This window comes from Miscanthus floridulus, chromosome 14, assembly GCF_019320115.1.
Source record: "Miscanthus floridulus cultivar M001 chromosome 14, ASM1932011v1, whole genome shotgun sequence".
Classification (NCBI taxonomy): domain Eukaryota; kingdom Viridiplantae; phylum Streptophyta; class Magnoliopsida; order Poales; family Poaceae; genus Miscanthus; species Miscanthus floridulus.
Window position 1 is genome coordinate 46,428,747 of NC_089593.1, and position 16,215 is coordinate 46,444,961.

Below are 16,215 nucleotides of genomic sequence, written 5' to 3' on the forward strand. Positions count from 1 at the left end.
GAGCCCCAACTTGTACTCAGACAATACACTTTGCTTACATGTGGACCCTGGTTAAGGCTAGGCATGAGTAATGTTAAACATGCTTGTTTCATGTACATTACATCAACATGCATCCATATTGACCAGTGGAAAAGTTTCATGAAGTTTAGAATCAAGAAGTCACATGAAATGATAAGTTATAACATTGATTGAATTGCTTTATTAAGTAAATGGGAACATGAGATGTCGACCAAACACTACAAGAAATCCTTTAATCTGTGACGGATTCACTGTGACGGATTTAGGAAACGTCACTAACAGGATTTGCAACCTAGGATATCCAGCCCATATCCAAAACCCGCTTGCATATACAGAGGCCTAACCTAACAACAGCTGCCCCTCCTCTCCGCCGGCCGCCGCTCCCAACCCTCTCCCATCTATGCTGCCTCCCTTCTCTTCCCCGGGCACAGCCATCCCCTGGCACAACGACCATCCCAGCATGGAGGAGGCCGAGGGCGGCGCTCCACCCCGGCCCTCGGAGCGGCGGAGGCTTGCCGTTGTGCGCCTGCGCGCCCGCACACCCATGCCCGAGGTCGCTACACCGAAACCCTAGGCGAGAGCGTATGGAAGTGCAGCAGCAACACGCGCAGGTGGATCTGAGTGGGACGACCATGGGGATTCTGGTGACAGTGGTGGCTCTGATCTACTTTGGCCTTGGCTGGCCCCTGCGTCTCTCCTCTTGGCCATCAGCTCCCAGGTGAGCAGCACTTCGTTCTCTTGCAATCGATTTTTGGGTCAGATTTGAGCGGTGGTGCTTGGGGCCGGGTTGGATTTGTTGCAGGTGCACCATAGGAGGGGGAATCGAAAAGGCATGTTGGTGCTGGCTGTTAGGTGCGCTCATGGCAATGGCGTTGATATATTGCTGTTGTGCACAGGCACTTTCCTCTGTCTAATCTGTCTGGCACCTAAAAGATTGGGTAACAATTGTGTAGGGCTACTTAGGAGTTCCAAGTAGTAATTTGTTGATTTCTTTATGATTTGAAGAATAATGTCATCTATAGTCTATATGACCTTAAGTAGGGTCTGTTATTTAGTATTTATCCAACTTGCTCTTTTGTTTCCAGGAAAAGTTGAGGTTACATGAGACAGATTTCAGCATAGAAGTTTTATTTTATATGAAAATGGTACTAGGTTTGAAGTAATCTGGTTAGAGCCCGTGTGTTTTACATTAGAAAAGGTGGTTAGCATTTTTTCATGGCTCTTAACTGTAGGGACTTAGTGTATTGGAGTGATGAACTTAGGCTACTATTGTTTGAGTTAAGGCAGCAAGTAATTTATCTATGAAAAGCAATTGTTTGCTTCATGTCTGCAGCTTGTGTTTGCCTTTGCACTTTTATTTTTAACACATATGCTAAGGGAATATTTGATAAACAATCCTGCCAGATAAATATAAATGACTAACATAATATTATCAGTCTATGATTGGCATGCATATAAAAAGCATTGCTTGAGGATGCTTTCTTCTTTGTTACATAATTTATTGTGCCAATTTAGCTTAAGTAGAAGAGAAATTGGAATTGATTTGGTCAGTTTGTCAATTTTCTCTAGCACTCAAGCTGCTGTCTTTGCTCTGTGCTTCTGACCGGTGTATGTTCTGGTGTTGGGCGCCTGGGCGTGCTCTCTCAAAGCTGCTGTTCGGTGCAAACCAGCACCTGCAGCTTTAGCTCCTCTTGATTTCTTGGTTGTGCTGGGTCTCTGTCGACAGCTCTGTAGTTTCTCTAGTGCGAGCCTGGCTTTTGCTCTGAATTTGTTCTAGTGCAGCAAGTCAGCCTATCGTTAGTGAGCAACAATTTGTTCTGGCAGCTGGCAGCCTTGATTTTCATATCAACAACATAAGCTATTCTTTAACAACAATAGCTGTAGCTATCTACTTTCTCGACCTTGATCAGCTCTACAACTACAGAGTTTGGATCTGTTTATGTTACTTTCAGCAACTCGATTATCTTATTTGGAATGCAATAGTGAAGGTAATTGTCACTTGCAGGCACACTCGGTTGCATGCTGGTACCTTAGTAATAGTTTTACCATGTTCTTTTAGCTATCAGTTTAGTTAGTTTAAAACCTTTAACTTCAGCTTAGTTGTTTCTTGCTTTGGTTCAGTACAGTAGCAGTAGTGCAGTTCGGCTGTAGGTAAATTTCAGATTTATTGGCTAATTTGGATAAATTCTGTACAGGTACTTTCTCTCAGCGATGATTTATGTTAAGTTAAACTTGGTGGCAGCAGCAATAGAGGTCTTGAAGATTTCTGTACAGGTATCTGTGATGGAATAGAATGCCAAATGAGTATTACATGTCCTCTGATTATTAGAATTTTCATATTTATAACACCTGAAGTATAATTATTTCTTATTTATTCCAAATGTTTAATCTGGAAAATGGTTATACATTAGACAACCAAATTTTCTACATATGTGTAGTTGGCTTAGTGAAAAATAGCTTCTGATATGCAACAATTATTACTCTCTTCGCAGTAGAATTATTTTTGTGTACTGTTTGTATATTACATGCATATTAATATGCAATTATTTTATTTATAATTTCTCCTCTCTAGAAAGGAAGAGACATTGCACATAAAGGTCCAAGATGCAGCCTACATAATCGAAAGGTATGTACTGCCTCCAGGAACTAAAGGTTATTTTGTGTTGTCCAGAAACTGCAGTTTTGTGTGGTCAGTAAATCTTCATCAGTGATAGCTGCTATTGCTGCTATCTGTTCTCTCCCTCAGCTGTCAGGTTACTCAGTTTCAAAAACTTGTCAAATATGCAGTGACGGTCTTGGGTTGGGCTAAATAGGTCTTGGGCTCTACTGTGACGGTCTAAGATACAAAAGAGAAAGAACCTGCATCTGCGTATACTCCCGCATTGGAAGCTATACAAGAAAAAACCTGCATCAAGTTCAAAGGAGAAAGAACCAAAAGAGAAAGAACCAAACAAGAAAGAACCAAAAGAGAAAGAACCTGCATCTGCGTATGTTGATTTGTTCTTAGGAAAACTAAAGGTACATACATTCTTTGGCCCCTTCCACATTTAGTCTCAATATAAGAACCATTGTTTGTTGTTTTATGCCATAAGTTACTGAATTGATATTCTTTTCTACACATGTTCTTCCATTCAATTAGGCCAAGTTTGACATAAACACAGAGGATAACACAGTTAAAAAGGGTTGTATTGAGATGATGCAATCTGCGGTCCGCCAACAAAGATACAGGCTGAAGGCAGAATATTTTGATCCTTTTCCACTACATTTGGTATATATTTTGGTGGTATATATTTTGTTGCTGCTGCTCGCATTTTGCTGTTGCTGCTACATGCATCAAGCTGCTGGGCTTCTATGCATTCTGTGTTGTTGGCTTGTGCCATGGTAAACTATATGGCTGTATGCACTTCTGTATGTTAACTATTGTTGGATGAATACTTGTAATCTGATGTTGGTTGCAAATTTATGTGATATATTGTTGGATGGAAATATGAGTTATTTTATTTAATGCGTGGGATGTGTATTATTTTATTTAATGTGTGGGCTGTGTATATTGTTGCAACAATAATTATTTGAGCTGTGTGTGGGCTGTGTATATGGGCTGAATGTTCAAAAGTGGGCTGTGTATATGGGCTATATGTGCTGTAGTAGTGGACTGAAAAGTGGGCTAAAAATTAGTGATGAATTTGGGTTGCAATATGCTGAAATGGGCCTGTGAAAATGGCTGAAAATTGATGCGAAAATGGCTGAAATTGGGCCAAACTTGGCCCATCTTTGATTCTGGCCTGTTAACAAATGAGCTGGTGTATCTTTGATGTGGCAATTGATTCGTGACGGTTATTTTTTGTCACAGGAAATGGGTTCGGGCTGGACTAACTAGGCCTCAGGCTCTATCGTGACGGTTTAAAACCGTCACCGTTTATGTTAATCCGTGATGGTTTTCGACAAACCGTCACGCATGTCAATCCATGATGCTCAATCCGTGATGATTTCTGAAACCATCACAGATGCTGTTTACTGACGGTTTTTCAGTGATCCGTGACGAAAATTTTTCATCATGGATTAACAGGATTCTTGTAGTGAAACCTTACTACCTTACCCAAATGACTTTAATTGAACTCTACAACAAAAGTCATGAACGGTTCGTGTTGAGCAAATGTCAAGAAAAGGCCTCAATTAGTCAAAAACCCTAATTCCAGTGTTTAACGAGGTGCTACTTTGACCAAGATGAAGCAATGGTTTATGTACCAGATATGAAGTTTGAACTTTAATAAAAGTTAAAGTTTCAATGGAGTACAACAAACCTTATTTTTGGACCAAGACCTGATTAAACTTCTAAGTGGCCCAAACAGAGGACTCAAGATGGAATCAACTGTTGTTCTTGGGCACTAAATAATTCTAAGTCTAGAATTCATTGTCATTGACATTGCTGTTCCGCGTTCTCTAAAATTTGTTAAACACCTCAAGTTGTGCCAAAAGTAAAAGTTGGAATATATGTTTCAGAGATGGACATACAAAAAGTTGGAATCAATTTGACCAAATTTTGACCAAGTAATTATAGCTCAAGGAGAGAAAGGCTTAATCCTTGATTAGTCGCGGACAGTGTCAACTTCGGGTCTAATTACCTGTTAATCTATTTCTCTAATGGTCAAGCACCCTAAATATGAGTTGGATAGAATCAGGAAAGGAATTATTTTGCTTTTAGGCCCAAGGCCCCGATCAGAAGTTAAGCAGCCCAAAATTGTGCTTGAAGCCAGTTACTTCGTCGCCCGTCACCTCTTTGCTGAAATGGGCGCGTGGCTTTCATGGCCAATCGTGCATAGTTGACCACCATGTGGCCCTCTGGTGCGCCTACTGCTCGCCACCTCGCTAACACTCATGCCATGTGGAGATGGGATAAGCCCGAGCGCTCTCCTCCCTCTCTCCATTCTGCTCTCCCTTCCTCCCTCTCGCTCTATGGCGCTCGCACGCGCTCGCGTGGACGCCACCACCATTGATGGCTAGGCAAGCTCACTACCACCAGCGCTGCTGCCCCTTGGCTTCCCTATGCCCTAGCTCCATGCTCGTTGCCATGCACAGCCACTGCTGCGTCGCCTCACCGCTGCCATAGCCGGCCGAGCCTAGATGCACCAGCATTGCCGGCCAAGCAGATTTGCGCCCACCATCGCCGCTCCCTTCCCTATCCTCTACCCACCTAGCCACTACAACTCCACTGCCTCCGCCTCCTTCTCATCTTCGGCCGGTGCTCCTCGGCCGAGTGGGAGACCACCGGAGCAGCCCAACCATCAGAGCTGCTCCCATCGCCATCGCTGGTGCACTTGGCCTGGCCTCTACGAGCCACCTCCCGGCCATCCTCGGCCACCCACGGTGTGCACGAGCCCCCTAGAACTCTAGCGCTCATCGAGCCTCCCTCCACCACTGGCTAGCCACACTGCCGAAGGCAGCCACCGCTGCTGCCGCATGCTTCCATGGCCAGTAGGCTGTGGGTCTCCTCGGGCTGAGCTGAGCTATCCCATGGATGCACGTGGACTCCTTGGTGCTCCGCCGCCACTCCATCGCTGCCGACATGGCCTCCTCCGGCCGGCACTGGCGACCTACTCCGCCTCCTCTATTCTGACTGCGTGAAGGACCTCGTGCAACAATTGAAGAAAAGATAGGGGGTGAAATGAACATCCGTGACTCAGGAGAATAGTATAGAGAAGGATCTATTCATTGGAATTTATTTTCGTGGAAGTTCAGGGGCCTCGATGCAATTGTGTTTTCCTTTATTGCATTTATTTGGCTGAAAGTTTGGAAAATCATAATAAATTTTAGAAAAATCTTAAAATAGCAAATAGGGACTTTTTGGAATCCTTGTGAGTATATCTACACAGTGTTGTCATAATATGATATGTGTTAGTCGAAAGTTTCTATGGTTTTTATTTATTCTTGCAAAGTGCTTTTAAAAATCCTTTTAAGTTGTCGGATGCATGTCTTGAGTAATAGAATTCCAAAAATGGTAATTCCAGTTGTGTTAGTCTTGTGATGACATTATATAGCTAATAAAAATATTAAACATGCTAGTTGTGTACTGTTTTTATAATGTTTTGATTTAATCTTATTAAATAGGCAATTTTAAGCTTGTTTTGCTTGTTATTCTCATATCTCAAGTTATGTGCTCCAATTGCTGTGAAATTTTTTTGTTAGGCTTCTGATGCTATGTGTGTACTGTGGTAAAAATTTCATGGTCATTGGGTGCAGTATGCTTGATTTATTGATTTAGCTTGTTTATTGCTTGATAAATGGTTTTAAATAAGTTATAATTTTACAAAGATGCAGAAATGGAAAATGTGGTTCCACTACCTTTGTATGATGTTGTGCTGCCATAATAACATATAATATGGCTATGTATGTATAGAAAATGATGATCTTTAGATTTATCTGGCTTTTACATGTTTCCTTTTAATAGTAATTTGTCTTTTTTGTAGTAATTAAATTATAAAACCTGAGCATGTGAAATTTGTACAGTAGTCATATTTTGATAACATCTACCACTCATAAAAATCTCAGCCTCAAACTAGTTGTTCTCATACATCACTAAAATTTATATATATGTTTATTAGAGGAATGGATTAATAAAAGCATAATTGTAAATAAAGCTTGTAATGGTATTTGTGATGCTTTGAGTGACTGGTATTCAATAAAGTGTTGCTAAGTAGGTTAGTGGTGGTTGAAGTTCTTGAAGGGCTCATGTGTGTATGCTCTTTGTTAGCAAATAAGTGAAACATCAAATTGTTATATTCTGAAAAGGCTGCATGTGCATTTTCTGTTGTGATCATAACTTCATAATGCAAATGATGTTTTCTATAAATATAGTTAATACAAAAGTTGTAGATAAATTCCTTATCTCGCTTTTCCTAAAATATCATGATTTTAGGTCTGATGGTTTAGGAGTTATAGATTTTTCAAGTTTGTTATTAGGTTTTGCATGTCCTCTGGACAGATCTGAATGATTGTATTGTTTGGCTCATTTAAACATAGAATCATGTATTGTTGATAATAGTAGAGTTGTAGTGCTTTTTATAATCTTTCTAAAATGTCTGAGATCACTACTTTTGGTGGTCTAGAACTCCAGTTATAGCTGTTCAAATTAGAATGCCATATTTCTATCCAAATCTGGACAGAGATGCCTTCTTGGTGTTGTTTAGCCTTGTTAGCTATAGAATCATCTTAAGATGATAATAAGAAAGTTATAGATAACTTAATAAGATTTCAATAACGTTAAGAATCATGTTTTTGGAATGTCTAGAACTCCAGTTATGCATTTCTAAACTTAATATCAGTTTTCTGTCCTTAGTTGTATAAGCTCTACTTCATGATGTATTTTGACCTAGTTATTTGTTGAATCAGCTTTTGGTGTTAATAACAAAGTTTTAGATAATTTCATTGTATTTCCAGAAAGTCTTGAATAACACTTTTTGCATGCCTAGAACTCTAGGTATGATTAAACCAAGTGACTGTGGTGCTGCTGTTCAGAATCTGTGTTGTATCTAAAATTGTTTGCTTCACCTTGCTTTGTTTTGTGTGTTGCTAAGTGTGGCTCATGCCTTTAATGGTTTTAAGTTAATATACCTAAAACCTTGTGAAACTTGTGTCATGCTTGGTGCTACCTTCCTTGCTAATCTAGCATGATAGGTTGTGGGACGTTTAATTAAGTAACGTGGAGTGCTTATATATGTTTGGTGTAACCTTGTGCTCATCTTGAATACTTTTATGTGAGGCATCTTATATTGCCATTATTTGTATTAATGCACTTGCATTGTTGCATCTCATCTGCACCATGTGAGGAAAGTGATGATGGAGTCAAACCAAAAGACGGTGTTGGTGGACCTATCTCAAAAATGGAAGGACTAAGCAAGTGCTAGGACCGGAGATGTCACCAAGATGGTGCGAGCTAACTGAACTGACTTGTGTCGGATCCTAGGTAAGCCCCGGAGCATTCCAAGCCTCCTATGTTTTTACAAATACCACTAGAGTTTTTTTATGTTTGATGCATTAGGTTATAAGAGTTGATTAGAGCCACTTGATGCATAGAAGTACCTTGTCTAGAAATATACCTTGAACCCTATGTAGGTCCAAGATCGAATGTATGCTTAGCAATACTTAGACCGGTAGAAGTCAGGTGATTTCCTGTCACCTGCGAGATATAGGTGGATACCAAAGCACGGTTGGCTATATTTGCTATCATGGAAATAACCTTGTGTTGAAAAATAAAAGGAGACCAGGCGGGATTATGATAGAGAAGAAACAAGGCATGGAGGTCTTGGTGCCTATTTATCCCTGTCTGTGTCGGTTAAGAACTGATTCATTTTATGTCCTCATGTCATGTTAAACACATGCCTAACACTTAGTTGGTTGGATAAGTCATTCCAACTGCAAAGCCAAGTAGCTTAACTCAGGCCGGGACCCGATAAGTGAAAGTGCGCACACTGGAGGTAGTAAGGATGTACAGGGAGCCAGTGGCATGAGTCCAAGGGTAGGCCAGGCCTAAACTTCCTAGCAGACTGGTAGAATCTCTGAGGGTGCAGCGCTGCTCAGACCCATGACTATACCTGAGTTGTACCAAAGGTGACCTAAGACTACCTTGGCATAGGTATGTCTGGGTTTGTGTTAGGAATAACTCCCCAGCTGGGTTGGAATCGATTCGAGTCGCCGTCTCTACTGGATTGTGAGAATGTTACTGAGCAGCGGCAACATAGCTTTAATTGATGGAATTTGATGGTTATGATGAATATGGAAATGTTACACCGGATATGGTTACTAATGCTTGTTAGCTTAATCACATGATTGCTCTAGTACATGTGCTAATCTAGAGATGAATAGCTATAATTAACTTGGTTACTGAATTATAAAATGTACAGCTCAACTAGTGGCTTTTATGCAAAATTTTGTCAAGCTAGCTTCGCCTATAAAGCCTTGCATGATCCTTGGAGTCACTTTATTTTTGGTTTATGACGGGTAAGTCTAGCTGAGTACATCCGAGTACTCAGGGTTTATCCCACCATGTTGCAGATGAAGTTCTCGGCCGGCTAAAGATGGTGGCTAACCACCAGTGGGCTTGGTGACTCTATATTTATTTGTCATCTATATGCTTTTATCAGAGGATGTCACTTATGCTAGCAATGTATTTAGAACTTATATTATTGTAATCATTTGAAAGCTAAGTTGTTTGCACTAATCAGTTTTGAAACCCAAACTTGTATTATTATTTGTGAAGTCATTGTAAACATTATTTCCCCTACAGCTCTGTGTATGTGATGTGTATTTGCTTAATCATATGATCTTGGTTGTGATGTTGATTTATCGAGGTCCTTCGTGACACTCGGTGGACTACTGGGTTTATATAATTAAAAGTATGTGCGCATCAACATACTAAACGGGGATAGCCGTACTTGATCTTGTATAAATTGGGTGGTTCTGTCATAGTACTCGATGGGTATAGCCCCCAAGCCCCCAGGCGATCCCAAAAGGGTCTGTCGGGGGTCTCTTCGGTCAGGAACCATTGATCTTGAGGTTTAACTTAACCATATTTTAGGATCACGTCACCCGCTCTAGGAGGTTTCCACTGGATCTACATTGCTATCGACAAATTCTCCAAATGCATCAAATACAAGCCCCCCATTTAGGCTACAATGAAGATGGCAGCAGAGCTATTTGACAATATTATCCACAGGTTCGGCCTGCCGAACAACATCATCATAGACTGGGGTCTACATTCACTAGCAGCGACTTCTAGGATTTTTGCAATGAGTGGTGCATCTCAGTCAAGTACGTCTCGGTCGCACACCCCCGGGCTAACGGCTAGGTCGAACACGCTAACGGCATGATTCTAGATGCATTGAAGAAGAGACTCTATGAGAAGGACCTAAAGCACCCGGGCAAATGGCTCAAGGAACTATTGGTTGTGGTCTAGGGACTAAGGACCTAGCCTAGTCACAACACTAGTGTCTCTCCTTATTTCCTAGTTTTTGGCTCTAAAGCTGTATTACCTACTGATGTCACCTTTTGAGTACCAAGGGTGGAGAACTATGATGAAGAGAACTCTAACAAAGCCCGGCTTGTCGATATTGATCGTCTAGAAGAAGAGCACCTAGTCACATGTGTTTGGATAGCCAAGTACCTGGAGAGCCTGCACAAGTACTACAACCGCAATGTCCATGATAGGTCCTTCATGGTCGGTGTCACAGAACCGCCCAATTTATACAAGCTCAAGCACGGCTGCCCTCGCTAAACATGATGGCACTCACACACTTGCACTTATATAAACCCGGTAGTCCACCAAGTGTCACAAAGGACCTCGGTAAATCAACCTCACAACCAAGATCGCACGATTAAGCAAATACACATCACATACATAGAGTTGCAGTGGAATAATATTACAATTGAGTTCACAAATAATAATATGTTGCCAAGTTTACAAATACGATGGCTAAAACAACATAGCTTTAAAATGATTAAAATAATATAAGTTTCAAAAACACTACTAGCATAAGTAACATCCTCCAACAATATCATATAGACAAGAAATAAATATAGAGTCGCCGAGCCCATCGGCGGTTAGCCACCATCTTCAGCAGGCCGAGAACTTCACCTGCAACATGGTGGGATAAACCCTGAGTACTCGAATGTACTCAGCTAGACTTACCCGATAGGAGAGAAATAAAAAGACTCTCAAGGATATGCAAGGATTATTTTGTGGAGCTGGTTGGATAGTATAACTTTGCAAAAAGAGCATTACTACCATGAGTCCTTACTTTCAATCTTTTAGTCAATATTTTAGCATCAATTTTAGTGAAACTTATTATGGCTAACTTTGCACCTATTCTAGAACAATCACTTGATTAAGCTAAAGCAAACATTAGTAACCATATCTGAGTTATCATATAATCATCATAACCATCATGTTCCATCAAGTGTTACTATGAATGAAGGAAGCTCAGTCAAGTTTCTCACTATCTGGGAGAGACGGTGATTCAAATCGATTGCAACTAGCTGGGCATTATTCCTAACACAAACCTAGACATACCTGCGTCAAAGTAGTCTTAGGTCACCTTTGGTACAACTCAGGTACACATGTCATGGGTTCGATTAGCGCCACACAATCACGGACAACCAACTACTAGGGTGATCAGGCCTAGCCTGCCCTTGGGCTCATGTCTTGCTCCCCGCACATCCTTACTACCTCTAGTGTGCGCACTTTTAAAGAATGAGGCCCAGCCTGAGTTGAGCTACTCGGCTTTTTGGTCCGAACGAGTTATCCGGCTAGCTAAGTGAGAGGCTGTGTTCCAAATGACCGAGGACCGACAACGATGTGGTCCTTAATCGACACAGACGGGATAAAACATGCATACAAGACCTCCATGTCCTGCTGCCTCTCAATCACCATATCCCATTCGGTCTCCATTTATTCATCATCACATGATTATTTTCCACGATAGCACATTTAGCCAACCATGACCAGGTATCCACCTATATTGTAGGTGATAGGAAATCACCCACTTCTACCGGTCTAAGCATAGCTAAGCATAGAATGTCCTACTCATACTAGTAAGGGTTCAGGTATTTATATATAGTGGACATGGTAGGAATTGTGCACCAATGGTTTCATTCAACTCCTATCACCTAATGCGGCATACAAAAGTGATACTTATGTGCATTTGTAAAAAGAGAGGGTAGGAGACTTAGAATGCTCCAAGGCTTACCTGGGATCCAACACAAAGTCAGTTCAGTTAGCTTGCACCATCTTGGGGAACATCTCCACTCTAGGCATGCACTCCAGGGGTTCTTCCATCATCAGGATAGGTCCACCAAACACCATCTTCAGGTTCAGCTCCAACATCACGTCCTTCGGTTCCCACGTGGTTCATCTAGCATACCTAAATGAGATGCAAGTGCATGAATGCATAGAAAACAACTCATGATGCATTGCAACAAGCATACAAGGCAAGGACAAGGTAACATCATATTGACTTAAGCACTAGAGAGCAAGTGATTTAACTAATTATTGCACAAACCTATCATGGCAAGGTAGCAAGAAAATAACACCAAGCATTCACCAATGAGGCACTCAAGTTAAGCTACTATAAGAAATCATCTAGCACAAGCTAATACTAGCAATCATACAAACAAGATCTAGCATAAGCAATCAATCTTCAAGTACATGCACAAAACCTGGACTCCAACATAGCAGTCATTCAATTTAACCATAAATGGAGTTATAGGCATCCAACAAGGGTGATCCTAGACTTTCTAGAAAGCTAAGGAAATGGTCTACAACTTTGTTGTTTACACCTAGAGCTGATTTAAAGGTGAACAAGGTTGAAAAACACTAACAAGCAGATCTGCACAAACTAGGACCGAAAACTGACATGAACTTCAGAAATGTATATCTGAAGTTCTAGACATTTAGCAAACATGACTATGAACTTTCTAGAAATACTATTAAGTTATCTATAACTTTCTTATTATCATCTTAAGATGGTTCTACAGCTAACATGGTTAAACACACACCAAGAAGGCATCTCTGTCTAGACTTGGGCAGAACCTGACATTCCACTTTGAACAGCTATAATTGGAGTTCTAGACCACCAAAAGGGGTGTTCTTTAATATTTTGGAAAGCTTATAAAAAGATATAAAACTATTTAATTATCACCCAAGCATGACTCAAAAGTTATCTTAGTCAAAAAGGTACAACATTTCAGCACTGTCCAGAACATAATTAAAACTGACCGAGAATTTGTAAAATCTATAACTCCCAGATATGTTGCCCTAAAATCATGAAATTTGAGGAAAAGGAAGGTAAGGGAGTTATCTACAACTTTTGTATTCACTACATCCACAGTAAACATCATTATCATCATGAAATTATCACAACAAAAACTACATATGCAGCCATTTTCAGCACATATGCAACAAGTTTTTTCATCTAGTTCTTTAACAAGATTATACATGTATGAATAATTACATGGATCATAAACTATTATTAACATAGAAAACTAACATTAGTCATAGCCACATAAAAACACATTAACACTTCTCTAACATTGATGCCACATAGCAATGTTCATCTTTCAAACAATTCACTGGACCTTCATTTACCAAGTAATAAACATGAGCAACATGCAAATAAGAGCAACCTGCCCTCTAGATGATCTAGGGGCTAGTCTCATCAACACCCAAGCATGTACTAGCATACACATAGCACACATTCACACAAGAGTTAAAACAAGGACTAGAAATATGCATAAGCAACATACTCACTAGTTATTACATTAACAATAGAGCAAGCACAAAAGACATTGAACTAGCTTTAAACCATTAGTTACTATAGCTCAGCAACATTCAACTTAGTGTAAGCAAGGGAGCATCATATGACTTAACTACATGCATCTACTCGCAACTTTCACTCTCCTATTTATATATATAAAGCTATATATTGATTTTTAGGTGATGTGGCAACCATCTAGTTTGCAGCTAAGATTTTTACAGGTGATAAGTGATGACAAAACATGATTAGTGTGCAAATCTTACATGCTCTGGTTTTATATATTAATTATTACAAGCAAATCAAGTTTTAATTCAAATTAGGCATGTGAGAGCAAGATAAATCTATAAATCAATATTTTCTGTAAACACATAGTCATATTATGTATCAACATGACATAACAACATCATACCAAGGTAATGGAGAAACATTTTTTTGCATCTTTATTTTAATTATAAATCATTTAAAATCATTTATCAAGCACTAAGCTAGTTAAATCAATAACTCAATCATATTGTATCCAATCAACCTCAAATGTTTACCATAGCACAGATATAGCATCAGTAGCCTACCATAAAAATTTCACCTTATTTGGAGCACCACAACTATAGATATGAATTTATTCCTTGAAAACCCTAATTTACAAAGATAAATATGTGCAATAAAAACTTTCTACTAAAACATATGATATTATGGAACTACTGCATAGATCTACTCACAAGGATTCCAAAACATATTCATTTGCTATTTTATGATTTTTCTGTGAATTACTATGAATTAAACAAGATTTAATCGATTTTGATGCATATAAGCAAAAGAAAAGGAAAAACACTTTTGCATCTAGAACGCTGAACATTCAAGGAATCAAATAAGCCCAGATCTAAAAAATCCTTCTGTCTAGCGCTTTTGCATCAGGACCCATGGAAGAGTTTCTATTTGCATGTTCACCCTTCTTCATCCTTGGATCGAGTAGAGCAGAGCACGAGATTGGCTTAGGGCCAGCCAGCCTTGACTAGCAGGAGCCAACAGTGGTGGGAAGGGGCAACGCAAGCACCAAGGTGCCCACTTGTACCCGTGGGTGGCCATAGAGCGGCGGGAGGTAGCTAGTAGTAGCCTGGCCCCTCAAGCCCATGGCTCGGTGGCGGAGCGGGACGGCGACAAGGCTGCCCAATGACATAGCGGGACCAGAGCGGGGTCGCTCCGTGTGCGCCATGACACGGTGATGGTGGTGGCAGCTGCTAGGCATAGGGAGGCATGGAGGCAAGGAGATAGTGGCAGGAGCTCTGCTCGCTAGCCATGGCTATGCAGTCATGGTGGACACATGGTCTAGGGCCCTAGAGCGAATGTAGGGATGAGCAGAGAGGCAAGGGTGAATGCCTAGGAGCTAAGGTCATGGGGATAGGGTCTTGGCATCCACACCTTGTGCGAGGAGGAGGCAGGGCACACATCAGCATGGTGTGGGCATGGCCGGTGCATCGAGGACGCATGGACAATATGTCGAACACCTAGCGAGCGCGGAAGTGCTGACTTGGAGGCCATTTTTGGGCTAGCTATGGGCTGAACTAGGCTATGGGCCTTGAAGCCAAGTTGCTCCACTCGGGCTGCTCTATCACTTGTATTTAGGGTGCAAGGCCATTAGAGCTATGAAATACTATGTAATTAAGCTCCAAAGTGATAGTGTCAATGCATTGATAGCGATCAAGGAAACTCAAACTTGATCAAAACGAAGCCAAACTCGGGCCAAACTTCTCTGAGCTCTTCTCTAGTGAAATATCTCCAACTTTTATTTTAGGATCAATTCAAGTCGCTTAACAAAATCACGAGAACGCGACATGCCAACCGAATTGCTACTAATCCCGGACTTAGAATATGTAAGACTGAAAAAGGCACAGATTCAATATTCAAGCACCTATTTGACTTGTTTACAAATTGATTTAGCTCTTGGTCCAAGAACAAAGTTTGTAGCCCTCCACTTAGGCTTCGACTTTGGTTAAAGGTCAAACTTCATAACTTATATCCAAACTGTTATTTAACAATGGTAAAAGCGGTATCATGATAAACCTTAGAATTTGGGTTTTTGACCGATTGAGGCCTTTTCTTGACATTTGCTCAACACGAACCCTTCATGACTTTGTTGTAGAGTTCAATTAGAGTTATTTGGGCAAGGTAGCAAGGTTTGGTTGACATCCCATGTTCCCATTCACCTGATGAAGCAATTCAAGAAAGGTTATAACTTATCGTTTCATGTCACTTCTTGATTCTAAACTTCATGAAACTTTTCCAAAGTTCACTATGGATGCATGTTGATGTAATGTACATGAAATAAGCATGTTTAACATTACTCATGCATAATATTAACAAGGGTCCACATGTAAGCAAAGGTGTGTTGTCCAAGTTCAAGTTGGGACTTATTTTCATAGATTTGACTTTGACACCTTCATCATCACTTCAAAAATCATAGACTAGAGCTCTTGATTACCACTTAACCTATCATGTTTGAGCCCAAACCCACTGCTTAATTGGTGACCAAGGACCAACAACGATGCAGTCCCTAAGTAACATAGGCGGGATAAAACATGCACACAAGACCTCCATGTCCTGCTGCCTCTCAATCACCAGATCCCATTCGGTCTCCATTTATTCATCATCATATGTTTATTTCCCATGATAGCACATATAGCCAACCGTGACCAGGTATCCACCTATATTGTAGGTGACAGGAAATCACCCACTTCCACTAGTCTAAGCATGGCTAAGCATAGAACGTCCTACTCATACTAGTAAGGGTTCAGGTATTTATATATAGTGGACAAGGTAGGAATTATGCACCAATGGTTTTATTCAACTCCTATCACCTAATGCGGCATACAAAACTTATACTTATGTGGATTTGTAA

The 16,215-nt window shown here is 40.6% G+C and overlaps 1 protein-coding gene across 8 annotated transcripts; it reads left to right on the plus strand.

The window, feature by feature from the left end:
- Positions 1 to 369: 369 nt before the first annotated feature.
- Positions 370 to 3,515, plus strand: LOC136505077 (uncharacterized). 8 transcript variants are annotated; one of them, XR_010771083.1, is made up of 6 exons: positions 370 to 736; positions 821 to 914; positions 2,214 to 2,292; positions 2,591 to 2,644; positions 2,806 to 3,036; positions 3,158 to 3,515. XR_010771083.1 is itself a non-coding variant. In XM_066500172.1 (5 exons), exons 1-4 carry the CDS (start codon positions 603 to 605, stop codon positions 3,023 to 3,025), a joined length of 489 nt encoding a protein of 162 aa, XP_066356269.1. In that variant the 5' UTR covers positions 370 to 602; the 3' UTR covers positions 3,026 to 3,036; positions 3,158 to 3,515. The 8 variants fall into 8 exon arrangements, 3 of the variants coding, with proteins under 3 accessions (XP_066356269.1, XP_066356272.1, XP_066356271.1); XR_010771081.1 differs by having other exon boundaries at positions 821 to 870; XR_010771085.1 differs by lacking the exon at positions 2,591 to 2,644 and adding an exon at positions 2,690 to 2,771 and having other exon boundaries at positions 821 to 870; positions 2,832 to 3,036.
- Positions 3,516 to 16,215: the final 12,700 nt, after the last annotated feature.

Coding starts and splice junctions, on each gene's coding strand:
- LOC136505077 (XM_066500172.1), top strand. CDS start 603: ATGGAAGTGCAGCAGCAACACGCGCAGGTGGATCTGAGTGGGACGACC. Junction 737..2,213: donor TCTTGGCCATCAGCTCCCAG/GTGAGCAGCACT, acceptor AATTCTGTACAG/GTACTTTCTCTCAGCGATGA. Junction 2,772..2,831: donor TTCTCTCCCTCAGCTGTCAG/GTTACTCAGTTT, acceptor TGGGCTAAATAG/GTCTTGGGCTCTACTGTGAC.